The sequence below is a fragment of the Condylura cristata genome, unplaced genomic scaffold (assembly GCF_000260355.1).
Source record: "Condylura cristata isolate star-nosed mole 26May11 unplaced genomic scaffold, ConCri1.0 scaffold00030, whole genome shotgun sequence".
NCBI classification, from domain to species: domain Eukaryota; kingdom Metazoa; phylum Chordata; class Mammalia; order Eulipotyphla; family Talpidae; genus Condylura; species Condylura cristata.
In genome coordinates this window covers 25,152,729-25,168,074 of record NW_004567131.1, presented here as the reverse complement: position 1 = coordinate 25,168,074, position 15,346 = coordinate 25,152,729, and the positions used below count along the sequence as shown (strand labels likewise).

Genomic DNA, 15,346 nt, shown 5'->3' with positions numbered 1-15,346 from the left:
GCCCGGCGCCCGGCCCGCGTCCCCGCTCCTGCTCGCCGCCGCGCCCTGCCAACTGGGCCGAGTGGGGAGGGAAAGGTAAGCCCCCTCGCCTGCGGTGGTTCCCCCGGTCTCCCCGCACCTTTTTCAAAGTGCATATTTGGGCCGCCCTTCCCGGGAGATGAAGATCACTGACCCGCCTCTGGAAGGGGCGGAGGAAATAGTGGTAGGTGGGTGGTGGTTTTCTTTTTTCTATTTTTTTTCTCTCTAGGTGGCCACCGGGAAAGGCTGCGAGCGCGTCGACTCGTAGTTTAGGGAGCAACAACTAAATAAAAGTTGCTTGGGCTACGGCTTCATTTATGTAGCTCCAGAATAATGCCCCGGAGCGGGAGCTGCGCCGGAGTTCCACCCGCCGCGGCGCACACCTCCCCACCCGCCCGGCGCGGTCCCCACCCAGCCCCGCCTCGGGCCAAGGAAAACAGCCGCCTCCTCGGGGACACCGGCTGGGGCGGAGGGACAGGGGTGCTGGCACCCCGACGCACCCAGCCTGCCTGGAAACGCCCGCCGAGTCGGCGCTGGCCACGTCTGAGGCTGGTTTTTTGTTTTTATTTTTGGGGGGCGGTGGGTGCCTTGGGGGAGCGAAGGAAGGGTTTGAAAAGTGTTGTCCCATTTTAGTCGCATGGGGAGACAGCTGCCCTTAAATTTACTGGTTGTATGCCCGAGAACATATTCTCTTTCTTCTGTTCAGCAAACGCATTAATTAAAACGCATTTGAAAGGGGTGTTTTCTGCGGGCTGCACTACAGCCAGGGGTGTTTGACGCAACCGCGGTGCAGTTATTACTCCCTCCACCACCACCACCCCCTACCGCCCCCCCCCCCAGCTATAGATTTTTTTCCTCCCTTCTTTCATTTTTCTTTTTTGTATGGGGACATCATTTCATCTTTTATTCTCGTGGTTCTTCAACATGAACCAAAAGTGTTTGCAAGTATTGGAAACGCAAACTCAGGGTAGACATGTGGGCAAAGCTAAGGTCAGCGTCTGAAGAGAAAGTTCATGCCCTTTAACTTTCCTGTTCTAGGAACCATCTCTTTGGGAGTTGACGCTCCAGCCTTCTGCTCTTGGACTCAGAAATAGCGATAGGAGGAAGGGGTCCGTTTTCAGCACTTGTTCTCCTGCTGCCAAGAAGACCAGTCTTCTTTGTTTTTAAGTCTAGAGAAATGGAAGAAGACAGTGAAGTCAGTTGAAGCCTGAAGCAATCAGCGGAGCATTTTGAAGGCGCTTCATATTCACTCCTCGGCACATTGTTTCAGCAGCCCTGCACCCCCCCGAATCTGGTGTGGAATTGTCTTTGGTGTGTGGTGGCATTAACCCCCCAATGTGGACTCCAAAGGGTTGGCCCCTTCTTTGTAATTTGAAATGAAATGATGGCCTCTCATCGGACTGGTCTGCGTGAGGGAGATGGTGACAAGCTGAAGGCGTGTGGGTCCCCTACCTGTGAGGTAAGAACAGCCAGCATCTTCTGCCAGCTATTTGTGGCCTGTGTCTGTCAGGTATCCTGCTGTTGGGGGAGTTTCGGCTTTCCCCAGCTTTGGGCTGGCTGGTGAGCTTCCCCAGCCTGACCAGTGGGGAGAGAAGCCTTACCTATTTCTATTAGCAGGAACTAACAGTGATTTCTTTCTCAAGAACATTATCCTTTGATATTTCCCTGTCATGGTCACCTCAGATGAGGGAATCCTGCCATTTCAGTGACTAAGCATACTATAAGCCTGTTTTCCTTTAGTTCCCATCCTCCAGTGTTTTCCTAGTTGGGCTGATTTGGGGTGACTTGGTGCATTTTGTGTGATATTTCCAAGGTTTGCTCTCCAAGGTGGAGAGAGGGCAGCTGGCATGCTTGTTGCACATGGATTTTTAGCCTGCCACTGATAAGTCTCTTGGCTGCTGTTGGTGTGGATCTCTTCTTTGGCTAGAAAAGAAGTGTTTTCCCCCATGGACATTTTAGGCACAGCCCTGGAAAACGGCTTTATAGAGTTGTAATTTCCAACTCCCTCAAAAACCTTCTTTTATTGATCTTGTATTTATTCCCATCCTTTCACTGCTCACAGTTCTTGTGAGCTCACAAGTTCAGTGATTCCCAGGGTTTCAGGTGGCTTGCACTGCCTTGGGGCCAGCTCTCTGCAAGGCCCGGAAAGATTTTACACCAGGCTTCATGAACTCTGTTGAGCAGGCAGGGCAGAAATCATAGAAAAATCCATTGATTTATGACATTCATATACCCTGCTGCCTTCCATTCTGACATTTAGACTTTACTTATGGAATGGTTGGTGTTTGTGTTGCTAATGGTTTCTTGTTGAGTTTTGGTTTAATAATAGTGAATCAGCTCAAATTTGAAAACATGCAGAGAAACTTGCTCATACAGTTTACTTCATGATTATTGGATTAGAAAGTTTGCGCAGAAAACGTAGAGAGGTAGGTGCAGTGTGCCAATCCTATACAGTGTATCAGAACTGTAGGTTTACAGTTAGAATCAGTGTTTTACTTCTTGACACCTGTAGGCACCTGCTTGCAGGTAAAAAAATGTGATTAAGTATAACATCACAATCCTCTGATCCTGGTAAACCATAATAACTCCTTTTGGAAGGCCTAACTACAACTTGGTGATTGCTTAATGTGTATTGTAGTTACATCATAATGTGTAGTGTGGCCCAAAAGCCTTATTTGTCCTTGTCTTGTGAATACTTTAATTACCATGCTATTTGCATTATGTTCACAAGAACTAATGTTATTTGAATTGTTTGTTTTTCTTTTATTTATAGGATGACCCAAAACTAAGAATTAATAATAGACACATCTTATCCTTGGCTAGAAGGCAGCTATCCCAGTTGCAGACTTGGCTTTTATTAACCGTGACAGTTATGTTTTTTGTAAGAACTGTGAAATTTGTTTTCATTTGGACTTTACTTCTGGTGTGGTCATGCTGTTTTTAGTTTGGAAAACACTAGATTGGAAAACATTGCATTGTCTGTATTTCACTTGCAGTTTGTTGTTGAGTTTAGTATTAAACTATGTATTGTTGGGCTTTAAAAACAATAGTTTGCTCAGATTCTACATGGAAGTAGAAATAAAAGTCTTTATGCTTTCAGAAAACGTTTAAAAATTTCAGGATGAGGAGTGAGGGGGAACTTGTTTAGTAAATTACTGCCTTTATTTAATTGCCTCTTATAGATGTTTCTAATGTGCATTAAAGACATGAATATTTATTAATAATGAAAAGAGAGTTGTGGCTGAATACTTTGAGTTGATATTTAATTCTTTGAACACAGCACTTAGTTTTTGTGCCTCATGTTACATTTGTAGATTGGTACTATCGTTCTTCAAAAATTTTGAAAACTAGTGTGTATTTGAATAGTGAATTCATGTGTGTTTTTAATCTAACCAAGAAATGAACATGTGTTTCTTAATATTAGTGCTCTTAATCAGCAAAAAACCTTAACTTTGTAGGATGGAAAAAATTGCTGTAGTAAACTAACAGGAGTTCCTGTTTCCTGCTTTATCTAATTAGCTAACTCCACCTTCTGTAAATAAGGTCTTTTGCTTTGTTGAGAAAGTCATAAATTTCTTGTACTACTAGAATCTAATTGTAATGATGTACATATAAGTAAATGTAGATACCACCTCTAAGTATATTTTTGGAAATACCATACAGTCATCCTCAAAGAAACAATTATGACATTCCAGTGGAATATATCTTGGCATTTTGCAATAGGATGGCACAATTGCATTCACACATAATTAAAGACTTTGCGGATTTAAAGATAAATATTTCAAAATTGGTTACACTCACTTTGACCAGATAATTGTTTTTTGGAGTGTCTGTGCACGTGTACAATCTGATCTGTCGAGTATTCTGATCTCCGTCCTGGAGTATCAGCTCCCCAAATCACTTTGTATATAGACTCTGAATACTCTGATATTGTCATCCCATCTTACATCATATAGTGTTCATCCTTTAAAGCCCATCTGGCTTTTTTTTTTTTTTGCCTTAACTAAAGGTAAAAATGTTTTTCAAACAAATTTCCTCTTTTCCAGTTTTTTAGACCACATTATGTTTTCCATTTCTAGAGTTATTTCATTTTCTGTATCCCATAGAGTTGTCCAAGTGTTTAATTCTTTCATCATCTATTATTAAGGTGAACTTATTTACTAGTGCCCATTCATTTGTATTTTGATTCTTCACCAAGACTAAACTTTGCTCTTCTTTCTGTACCACTGTCCATTTTACTTTTATCCCAGCTCCCATCCGCTCCGGCTTTGCAGTCCACTGCACCCCGCCCCTTCTCCTGACTTCTTTCTCACCTGCCCCTTTCATGTTTGTTTACCAGTGCCAGGCCCTTCCCGGTCATCTTTTCTCTTTTCTCACTCCTTTGGTTTCACTTCACACTGTACTACGGCTCTCATCTGCATGCCAGTGATGCCACAGACATTTCAACATCAACAAATTCTGTGCCACCATGAAGCCTCCCTCCTCCTTGTGCCCCTTCTTAGATGTCTTATCAAAAACTAGGTTATTATCATTGACGCTTATCTCCTCTCCTCGTTCCTCATATCCAGAATTGACTCATATCCTGTTGAGTCTACAACCCAGATACCTGCTGTCATAAAGCAGGTCAGTTGCATGTTGGTGAGGAGCCAGGGACCAGCCACTAGGCTCTGACCCTGCCCTCTGGCCACAGCCAGAGTACTCTTTCTGAAATGAAATAGATAGCTTACTGATCATTACATTCCCATGTGTAAAATAATGTTATGGCTTCCTATTATTGTCCTGGGAATGAAGTTTGAACTCTTGAGAGGTCTTAAAGGATATTGATACTCTGGCCAGCCCTTCTTCTGTTTCATCTGTTACCTCTTTGTATGCAGCCAGTATTGGCATACTTTCAATAATGCTGGGGCATCAAAATATCTCTCTCCACTTCAGATCTTTAAAGATGCTCTTTTCACTCATTGTTCTTTTCAGTCTCCTCCCCTCCTCCACTTTCCACCCCTCCATGGCTGAGTTTTTTTTTTTTTTTTTCTTAAAGATTTATTTATTTGTGCATACAAAACTGGGGTACAGGCCAGAGTCTCAGGGGCGGTGAGAGGCTTCACCAGAGACAGAGCGGGGAACAGAACAGGCAGATCAACGAAGTACACTGCTGAGGGGAGCAGCGGACGGGTCAGGAGAGGTCTACCACGCCATGTGGTCACCTCCGTGGCAGGCAGGAATCGAACTCATACGGAAGCGGCTTTAGATTCTCAGTGCTGTGTTTTAACCCGCTGCGCCACCAGGGAGGGCCATGGCTGAGTTTTACTCATCATTCTGGTTTTTTTCTTTAACATCATTTCTGCAGGAAAGCCTCCTGACCCTCTAAGACTGGATCAATTGCACCTACTGTGTTATCCCAAAACACAGTGTACCTTACCTGTGATAGCCCTTACAAGTTTATCTTCCTCTGGATTGAAACCCTATAAAAACAGGGAAACGAGTTTGTCTGGTACATAGAGGGTCCCCAGTGAATACTTTTTGAATTAATTAATTAATTTGTAGGAGACTTTAATTTTTGCTAGATGTTCACTTAGATTCCAGATACTTCTCTGATTATCTACCTTTTTAAATATCTTCTTTCAGGCTTTTAAGCTTCAACCTGCTGACCTGCTAAGTCTTGGTATATACCTCAGGGCTTATCAAGTTTGATTTCCTCTTTTCTCTTTACACTCAGTTTCATTCATGGTTCTAAATATCAAGCATATATAGGCACACTTTGGCAATATTGTGATATTGGTTCTCAGCCACAGCAATAAAGCAGATAGCCCAGTGAAGCTAGTCACGTGAATATTTTGGTTTCTCAGCACATTTAAGTTATGTTTGCTCTGGACCCTCCCTGGTGGCAAGGAGTTAAAGCCCAGTACTAGAAAGCTATCTGTAAGCACTGCGGTATAACTTTGATCCCCAGCCAGGGAGCTGACCCACATGATGGGGGAGACCTCTCCTGTCTTGCCTCCTGCTCCCTTCAGGAGTGTATTTCAGTCTGCTTGTTCTGTTCCTCACTCTGTCTCTGATGAATCCTCTACTCCCATCCTACACCTCTGGCCTGTACCCCAGTTCTTGTATGCATAAATAAATCAAACAAGAAATTATATTTCAATTATGTCTTAAAAATACTGTGTACATACTTTCATTGAAAGATACTCTCTTGCTAAAAAATGTAGCTAAGAGACACTAAGTGAACACATGCTGCTGTGGAAATGGCACCAATAGACCTGCTCCTTGCAGGCTTACCACAGACCTTCACAGACCTTTTCCCTTGTAGGGACAAACAGTGCAATCTAAAGTACAAGGAGTGAGGTGTGCCTGACTAATAATGTGCACATACATGCACTGGCTGTGTATCTCCACCCTGATTTAGCTCTCTGCCTCTTGATTTCAGATTTTTACCTCCCTCTGACCTAATCATTAAGTCTCCATTTGGATATTAAATAGGCATATCCAAAACCAAATTCCTGACTCTCTGCATTTACTCCCCCCGCTAACCATTCCAATCTGTCCCTTCCACTGACTTCGTCATCTCAAGCAGTAATAATTCCTTACCTGGTTGGGCATCTTGGAGTGATCTTTGCTCTCTCTCTTTTTTATCTCATGAATGACATGCATATTTGGTTCAGTCCTTGCCAGTTTAGAGTCTGTTTTCCACTTAATAAGCAGAGTGAACCTTTCATGAATCTGATAGTGGTGCTCATTTCCACTAGGATTAAAAGCCAGAGTTTTTACAAGAATCCCGAAAGCCCATGTATGATCTACTCTTGAGCCTCCCTGCTCTTACCTCCCATTCTGCCCTCTCATTTTATGGTGGCCATTCTGGACTCTTGCTCAATCCTTCCTCTGTGTACTGTACATGGACACCCCTGCACCCCTGGGTGTCTCCTTCCACGTCCCCTCTAGGGTTCTGTTGAGAGATTACCTTCTGGGACTCCCACTGGGGAACCCTCTGTGTTCAGAGAGATTTTCCTGTCTTTCTCTTTCCCTGACAGTAAACTTCTTGCTTTTCAGCCTAAAAATGTTTTTAGAAGGTAGAGGTTACCTTCTGAGAGAAACATTTGCCGATGTTCTGTTTATGTGATTGCCCTTCCTCTGCACCCTATAACAGCACCTACCTTCCTTCCTTGCTCTATTTTGTTCCCTGTTATTCATTCTTCACCCAAAGTGCTTATTTCTCTCATTTTTCTTACGTATTTGGATAGATCATATTCCTGGAAGGCAACTGTTAAAGTGCAGTGTGTCAGTTTTGTTCATATTCTATTTCTGGTGCTCAGAGGCGTGCCCTCCAATACTAGGCCGTCAGATACATTAGTTTTTCCCATTGAAGGAATGAAAGCTAAGCAAAATTCCACAGTGTTATTGAGTTTGTATCTGGGTATGTGATCTGTGAATACTTTCCTTAGAATACACAAAAATGTGTACTGGTTGAAGTCTTTTCTTCCTTAGATCTTCACTTTCATTAGGACTGCTGTTAACATTTTTGGTGTCTCTTTTTTTCTTTGCATCTTTTTTACCTTTGGGAAGCCGGTAACCAAGTAACTGTAACTAAGACAGTGTGTAGTACAAAAGTATGAAATAATTTGCACCAAGAAGTGAGACAGTGGTAATTAACAGACTAGTGGGAGGGGAGTCAGAATGGGGGAGAAACTCTGAAAAGGTGATATGTCTGTATTGAGGCATGAATACTCAGTATATTAATGTTACAGATTTCTAAATTGTCATAAGTATTTCATTATAGGGTAAAAGTGATTACAATATCAGCTGTGACGTAGTGTTTACAGTTATTAACTGTGGGTGATATGAATATCAGGATTATATTACTATTTTCTTTCTCTGCATCGCTGTCTGGTGCTCTGTCTCCTTCCACTTCCCTTTAGGGTTTGTTGAAAGATTATCTTCTGAGTGAGACATTTGCTGATGATTCTCTTTATTGAATGTCCTTTATTGCTTCTTAAAAGTGACAATAGGGCCCTTCCGGTGGCCCAGCTGGTTAAAGTGCAGCACTGCAAAGCTAAAGCCACTTGAGCATGAGTTTGATCCCCAACCCCGAGGTGACCCACTTGGTGTGGCAGACCTCTCCTGACGTGCCCGCTGCTCCCCTCAGCAGTGTACTTCATCACTTGGCTTGTTCTACTCCCCACTCTGTCTCTGGTGAATCCTCTTACCACTCCTGCACCTCTGGCCTGTACCCCAGCTCTGTATGCATAAATAAGTAAATATTTTTTTTTAAAAAGCTACAATAAAAAAAATTACTTATGGATTTTAAAACTAGGTAGTATGTTATTAGTATTGTGAAAATCTGTTTTCTAACAAACTTAATCTGCTTAAAAGAAAATACTTAAAATTTTTTTGAAAAGGACATATACTATCCTAAACAACATATAAACATTTTTCTTATAAAATGTGTTTTCTTCAGGGGAGGATTCACGTTAGGTTAGACAATACCATCTAACAATATTATTTAATTTTAAACGTGTTGTTTCTTATAAAAGAATTGAAATGTCAAGGTACCATTGCATGCCAAAAAATTTATGCTGCAACATAGGGCTAAAGATAAACTTGGAATTTAGAATGCTGCGTTAAGGTATCATTAAGTGACTTTACAGCAGAAATCTGGATTTGAAACTACTAAGCAGATCCTATCACTAGATAAGAGCCATCCACACAGTGAGTAGTTAGGTCTAAAGAAAATTCTCCATTAGATAAGTTTTCCTTAGCATTCATTTCTTCCAAATGAAACATTTTATAAAAATCTTTGTGCATTGATTGTTACATAATCTCTGATACTTTCTTCATTTCTTTAGTTACTACCAAATCAGATCATCTCCTGTAAAAGTAACAGTTTCTTTTGTTCTTTCCTTTGTGAAGGGGCCAGTCATCTTATTGTATTTACTAATATGCTGATTTAAGTATGGGTAATGTGTTGATAAAGATGCACAGATGCTGTTATTGAGTGCAGCTATTTTCTATTACAGACAGACCATATGGCAGATACTTGTTTTTCTTTCTGGTTGATGTGATTAGATTAGTAAAACAAAAGGTTATTGGACTTAAAGATTGTCCTACTATTTATCGATTTTTAATTGCTCATAAGAAATTAAATGTCTTAAAATATTAGGAGTCACCTATATATTCTGTGGAAATAGGAAATCACGTTCACTCAGAAGCTCAGTTCTGAATTGCCTCTACCAAAATAGTTTTTAAATATGCTGTTTTGTTCTTAGAGAATTGAGTTTTGTTCACATAGTTGATTCACAGTGTAGTCCTAGTGATGGCCTTTGTCATTTCTAAGATAATCAGAAAGAAAAGTGGGTTTACTCTATTACATAAATTTAAGAAAGTTGATGTGATGGGAATTTTTTTTTTTTAACACAAATCCTTTGCTTTCTGGTTACCTATTGAGATGCAAGAAATCACACTGTTGATCTGTGAATAAGAGAATAAATTTTGAACACAAGTTTGATATTTATGAATTTTCATCTGTTCTGAGAAAGTATTTAGGCAGACTAGAACAAATTATTATCAGAAATTGGCAAGTGAACGCATTTATTTACTTTTTCCTAATTGAACTAGTTGATTTGAGTCTTCTACTTGATGGTGGGCAGTTTTGATTGGGAATTGGTTTATTGTCTTTTTCCCTAGCTGCTTACCTATGTTCTGAGTAGACATGTGTGGTAGTTGTGAGTAATGCAGTATATGCTTATGGCCTCATGGCATCTTTCTCTTTCCTGTAGTCTAATGAAGACATAGCCTCTTTGCTTCTGTTTGTTCCCTGTAAAGGTTAGTATCTTTCCTGTACTTGATTGGACTTACATTCTTAAAAACATCTTGATTTTCTCCTCATAGTGCAGAGAGTATTCTTAAATATGAGTAGCTACAAACCTGGGATTAGGACGATATTTCTCTAGATACATTTTAGCTACTATGTTCCTTCAGGACTAATAACTATTTTAAATCTTGATATATCTTTGCCTCTTTAATCCCCAGTATTTTCCTAACAAATAAAGATTCTGTATTTAAAAGAACTTTTCTTAACTTGATCAGTGAGACATTCTTTGTTCACTGGGTTCTCTATTTTGGCCTCTGGAAACATATACTATTGACTATGGAGAGAAGAAAATCCAATTTAAATTACATCTTTACTGTAATGCTTATAGGAAACTTAATGGGCTTTTTACCAACTCAGTCATATATCATAGACCCCCTTCTCTGCTTATAGGTTTTAATTGACTATAAACTAGACAACACATCAGATTAAAATTAGAGTTTTTATACTTGTAATCAAACATTTTCACATATCAATAGTATACAAAAATAATAGTGTTTTTTCAAATAAAATAAATTTTGTTTCAAAAGAACACTTTTTAATCAGCAGTGCTAGATGAACTTTTTGGTATTATGCTACACTTTAATCAAAAGTTAAAAATTTTAAAGATACTGATAGAACTTTGACTTTAGTTATGCTGAAGTTGTTACTTTTAGCTGTATTATACAGGTAGTTTGCTTCATGTAATTTATAAAAGGATATGATAAGCAAATGGCTGTTAGAATAATTTCTTCTGTATGTCTTACAGTAATTTGTTCTTATAAGTTCTTTGTTAAAAATTTAAAAAATTACCATGGAAGAATATATACATATAAAAGGTACTCTTTACTTAAGTAATATATATTATGAAGGGTTTCATTAATATTTTTAATGTAAATAATAATTAACCATTAATAAAATACTTCCCTCTGCATACTCTTCTTCATATAATACCAGCAGCTATTTTGTCCATTGAATCAATCTTTTCTCTCATTCTCACTGATTGTGAGATGTAAATACAATATAAACTAACTCCAAAGTCCAACTGCCAATGCTGTTAAAAACGGGGGGTGGGGGGCAGTATTTCTTGAAGTCGTTGAAAATGATGTTATAGGAGCAGAGTCACTGTGAGAGATCTGGTGGAATGAGACCAATGAACAAATGAGGAAGCATAATCAAGGGTGATAGGCATCTCAAAAGAAAATCATTTGGATTTGAAACTAAGAGAAGCTTTTAAGAAGACTGATATCCTTGAATGTGATTGCATATATGGGAATGTTATGGGGGGGGGGAAGTAACATTCAATTTAGATCTCATGCATTAAGGTTTGCCAGTAGACATTAAAAAGTGGATATGATGTGTTCATTGAAGAAGAAATAGCAATGGTGAATAGATTTCACTTTTGCTTTTTTTTTAAGATTTATTTTTATTTATGCTTATAAGATCAGGGGTGTAGGCTAGAGGTGCAGGGGATGAGAGGATTCACCAGAGACAGAGTGGGAAGCAGAACAGGTGGATTGACTGAAATACACTGCTGGGGGTTGGGGGGTGGACAGTGGGCAAGGCAGGAAGAGGTCTGCTGCACCATGTGATTTAGCTCTCTAGCTGGGAATTGAACTCATGCTGCAGTGGCTTCCTACAGTTTGATAGCCCTGACTTTAACACCTGTGTCATGGGGGGTGGGGGGGTCCTCTTTTGCTCTTTTTCCCTAGTAGAGACAATGCTCTTGAGAGTTATTAGTAAATCTTAACTTCTCTAGTTTATTTTGAAATGAAGCTGTTAAAACAGGGATCCCTGTGGTAGTTTCTTGACCTACTCTTACCTTAGATCCTAGACCCTAAGTATTACATGTCCTGACTTATCTTTGATGCCTTCATTTCTTTTCTTAAAAAAAAAAAAACTATTGAAGTATGATCAGCATATAACAAATTGTATATATTTGGGATAAGTATATGGCTAGGAAACCACCCTCCTCAGTCAGTATTACAAATATTTCAACTTCTAGTTACTTCTTGGTCTCTTTATTATTGTTATTACTATTGGATTACTTTGTGTTAAGAACACTTAACATAAGATCTGCATCCTTATCAAGTTTAAATATACAATATTGTTAGCTATAGATTTGTGCCTCCAGAACTTACTTATCTGCATAATTGAAATAATATATCCTTTGACCATCACCTCCCCATTTCCTCCACGTTAATCCCCTGCAATGTTGTTTCACCTTCTCTAGGCTTGCCTACTTAAGATTCCACTTGTAAGTCAGATCATGGAGTATTTATCTCTAGGAAAAGGTAGACAGATATTTAAAGTCCTAACACATACACTCAAAAGCATAACTATACCCAACACACATGGCTTAGGAAATGAACATGACTTGATTTCTCCAAACTACAGTGGAATGTTTGGCATGCTTTTGACAGAAAAAATATATATCTTTTCAAGTTGGCTTTGAATGGATGACAGATTAGAAAAGATCTCATTTTAGTTTCTGAAAAGGATTTGGAACTTTAGAATCAGTTTCTGTGATTCAGAGAGAAAGCATAAAATGCCTGTGTCAGGAATACAAGATGGGAAGTCATTTAGAACCTGCAAACACTAGTAAGAGGGTAAAAAGGGAATATTATGAATAATTCTATGCAATGAATTTGACAGCATAGAAAAAAATGGTCAAATTCTGTACAAGGTTTCTGATACCAGTTGAGATTTGTGGGGAAGGGTTTTCACACCAAGCAATTCCCATGACCCTTTTTTCCAGTTCTATTAAATTTGCTACAGTGACTCTCAGAACCTAGAGAAACATTTAACTTATGTGAGTCCTCTAACTTTGTTCTTCTTTTTCAAGATTGTTTTAGCTATTCAAGGCCTCTTGAAATTCAGTGCAGTGATTATATTTTAAAATATATTGCAGTTTTTGAAAGTGCTCTGGGTAACTACAGTTAAATATACATTTCTTCATCAAAATTGAAAAATTGTTGAGAGAAGCTTGACTAACACACTGTAGTTGACACTGTCCTTTGTATTTGTTACTCAATTCATAAAAACAGTCTTTTGAAGATGTCATTAATTTGATTTCACAGTTGTGAGTTTCAGCTTTGCTGTTGAGGGTTGGTTAAGTGTCAGTTGTAATTCAGACTCAGGTTTATGTGAATGCAAAGCCCATGTTCATTGAGATATATTTTGTTGCCTCATTTTCATCCATTCATTTATTCAACAAAAAATTATTGACGACTTTTTGGGTGTAGGATTATGTCCCAAAGTTTCTAGGGGAACCGATAGAACAATAATGTTTGCCTCTCTGGAGCACGGAACTAAGAGGAAAAAGACAGATTCGAAATCTTCAGATCTGGTATTGTGTGATAACAGCTGACAGATGTGTGGCCACAGGAACACTGACCCGAGAGTTTGAGTCTTCAAGGAAATTGCTGAACAGGCTGTGGCTGAGTGTTTCAGGCAGAGAGATCATTATGCTAATGGCAAAGTGGGAGAGAAAGATGAAGAAAACCACCCAAACAATTAAGGAAGAAAAATCATTAAAATAAATACTTGACAATTATAAATCAATTTCCATGCACTGTTATCTCTGGGTGGGAATATGTAGCATGAGTGAAATGTAAAATATTAGTGCTTGGAGTCTGATACTTTGTTGCTTTTCTTTCTAGTGCAATACTCTTTGATAAATTAGAGTGTGACATAGCAACCTTTAGTATATTCTGTGCAAGAATAGTATTTTAAGAAGATCTAGACTCTAGCTACTTTTAAACCAGTGAGTAATCTTTTTAAAAAGTCAACCTGTAAATTCTCATAAGCAATTGACCTGAGGACCCTGAGAAACAGTAGTATAGGTATAATATTTTTTAAGTTTTTCTTTTTAAAGCGTTAAATCAGATAATTCTTCTTTAAAATATTTTAAAATATTCGTATTTTGTGGACTAACAGTTAGTGTTAAATTAACTATGTATATTTCTAGACCACTTTGTCTGCCATGGTGGTATCTACTATTTAACAGCACTAGGTAGATTCCTAGTGAAGAGGACAGAGAAAAATTGGAATTTGGATCTCAGAATAAAAATCTAGACTGTGAAAATAGAGTTCTAGTAGCTGGAAATAAAGGAATAAAAGCTTTGCAAATAGTGTGTAGTAGGATTGTTAAAGGACTGTTCAGTTTTTCTCCTGACAATATGTAAATCCAAAAATAGGTTATTAGCAGTTCTCTGATGTCTGGCATGTTATATATGTCTCCAATTTTAAGTATGACATTTGAACATTATTGATTTTAATATTACTTATTTCTACTGAACTTTAGGCATTTATATTATTGACATGTTACTAGTCTTAATACTTAATCTTTATGTACTATTTGGTCATTTATAAATTTAGGCCATAAAATTTTCTTTTGGAAATATTCAGTGAGACAAAGTAGATTTTTTTTTTAAGACTTATTTATTTGTACATACAGAACTGGGGTTCAGGCCAGAGGCTCAGGGGCAGCGAGAGGCTCCACCAGAGACAGAGCAGGGAGCAGAACAGGCAGATCGACAAAGTACACTGCTGAGGGGAGCAGCGGGTGGGCCAGGAGAGGTCTGCCACGCCATGTGGTCACCTCCAGGGCAGGCTGGAATCGAACCCATGCAGAAGCGGCTTTAGCTTCTCAGTGCTGTGCCCTAACCCGCTGCGCCACCAGGGAGAGCCCGACAAAGTAGATTTTTAATAATATTTTAAGAGAGAATGTTGAAACCTTATTTATTATTTACCTTGCATAGTTTCCACAGCTCCATCAAGGTATGTAGTATCATTAAATCCATTTAATAAAGTGGAAACTGAGGTACATACCTTAATTAGCCAATGGTACATGGCCATAAGGGAAAAGAATTATTTTATAGAGTGTTAACTTGACTATAGTAGCTGTAGTAGAAGGAATGATAAAATTTCAGGAAAAAAATCTTTGAAGTAGATTTACTGATTTCACAAAGATAGAAATATTTTATGTTCAGTTACCTTTCTTAGTAAACAGTTCAATGGCAGATTAATAGTTTGCAAATTGGTTCTGTTGTCTGCCACATCAAGACAAAACATACTCAAGTGGGTAAGACATTTAATGGAAAGGAATTCTTTTTAATATAATTAGTGTGCAATAAAGAGAACAAAAGGAAAAATATAGGTAAAATAGTTTTCATATGAAACATCCAGAGTTACCCATCCCCCTGTGGGTAAATGTTTGGATTGGCCCAAAGCAGGGTCACTGAGGCCCAGAAGCCTACCACAAGTCTAAGGCACCGTATGTTGGGGACCCATAGGAAAAGGGTTAGAGGACAGGCAAGTCTGGAAGGAAAAGAATAAAATCAAAAATCAATATAATGGCTGCCATATTCAATCTTCCCATAGATCTCTTATCCACATCTGTTTCAAAGCCCAGGTCGGAGAAGAAGCACAGCTTCTGCATATGTCTTGGGGCTCCCTGGGCCACATCCTGATCTCCTTGCTTTCCTTTCT

General features: G+C 38.9%; 1 protein-coding gene across 1 annotated transcript in view; it reads left to right on the top strand.

Moving 5' to 3' along the window:
- The first annotated feature begins 1,056 nt into the window (after positions 1-1,056).
- ARHGAP21 (Rho GTPase activating protein 21) overlaps positions 1,057-15,346 on the top strand; it is a 94,245-nt gene continuing 79,955 nt past the window's right edge. Inside the window, exon 1 of the mRNA XM_012731332.1 lies at positions 1,057-1,477. Coding sequence (XP_012586786.1) covers positions 1,400-1,477 — 78 coding nt within the window. The 5' untranslated portion in view covers positions 1,057-1,399. The remainder of the gene's footprint in view (positions 1,478-15,346) is intronic.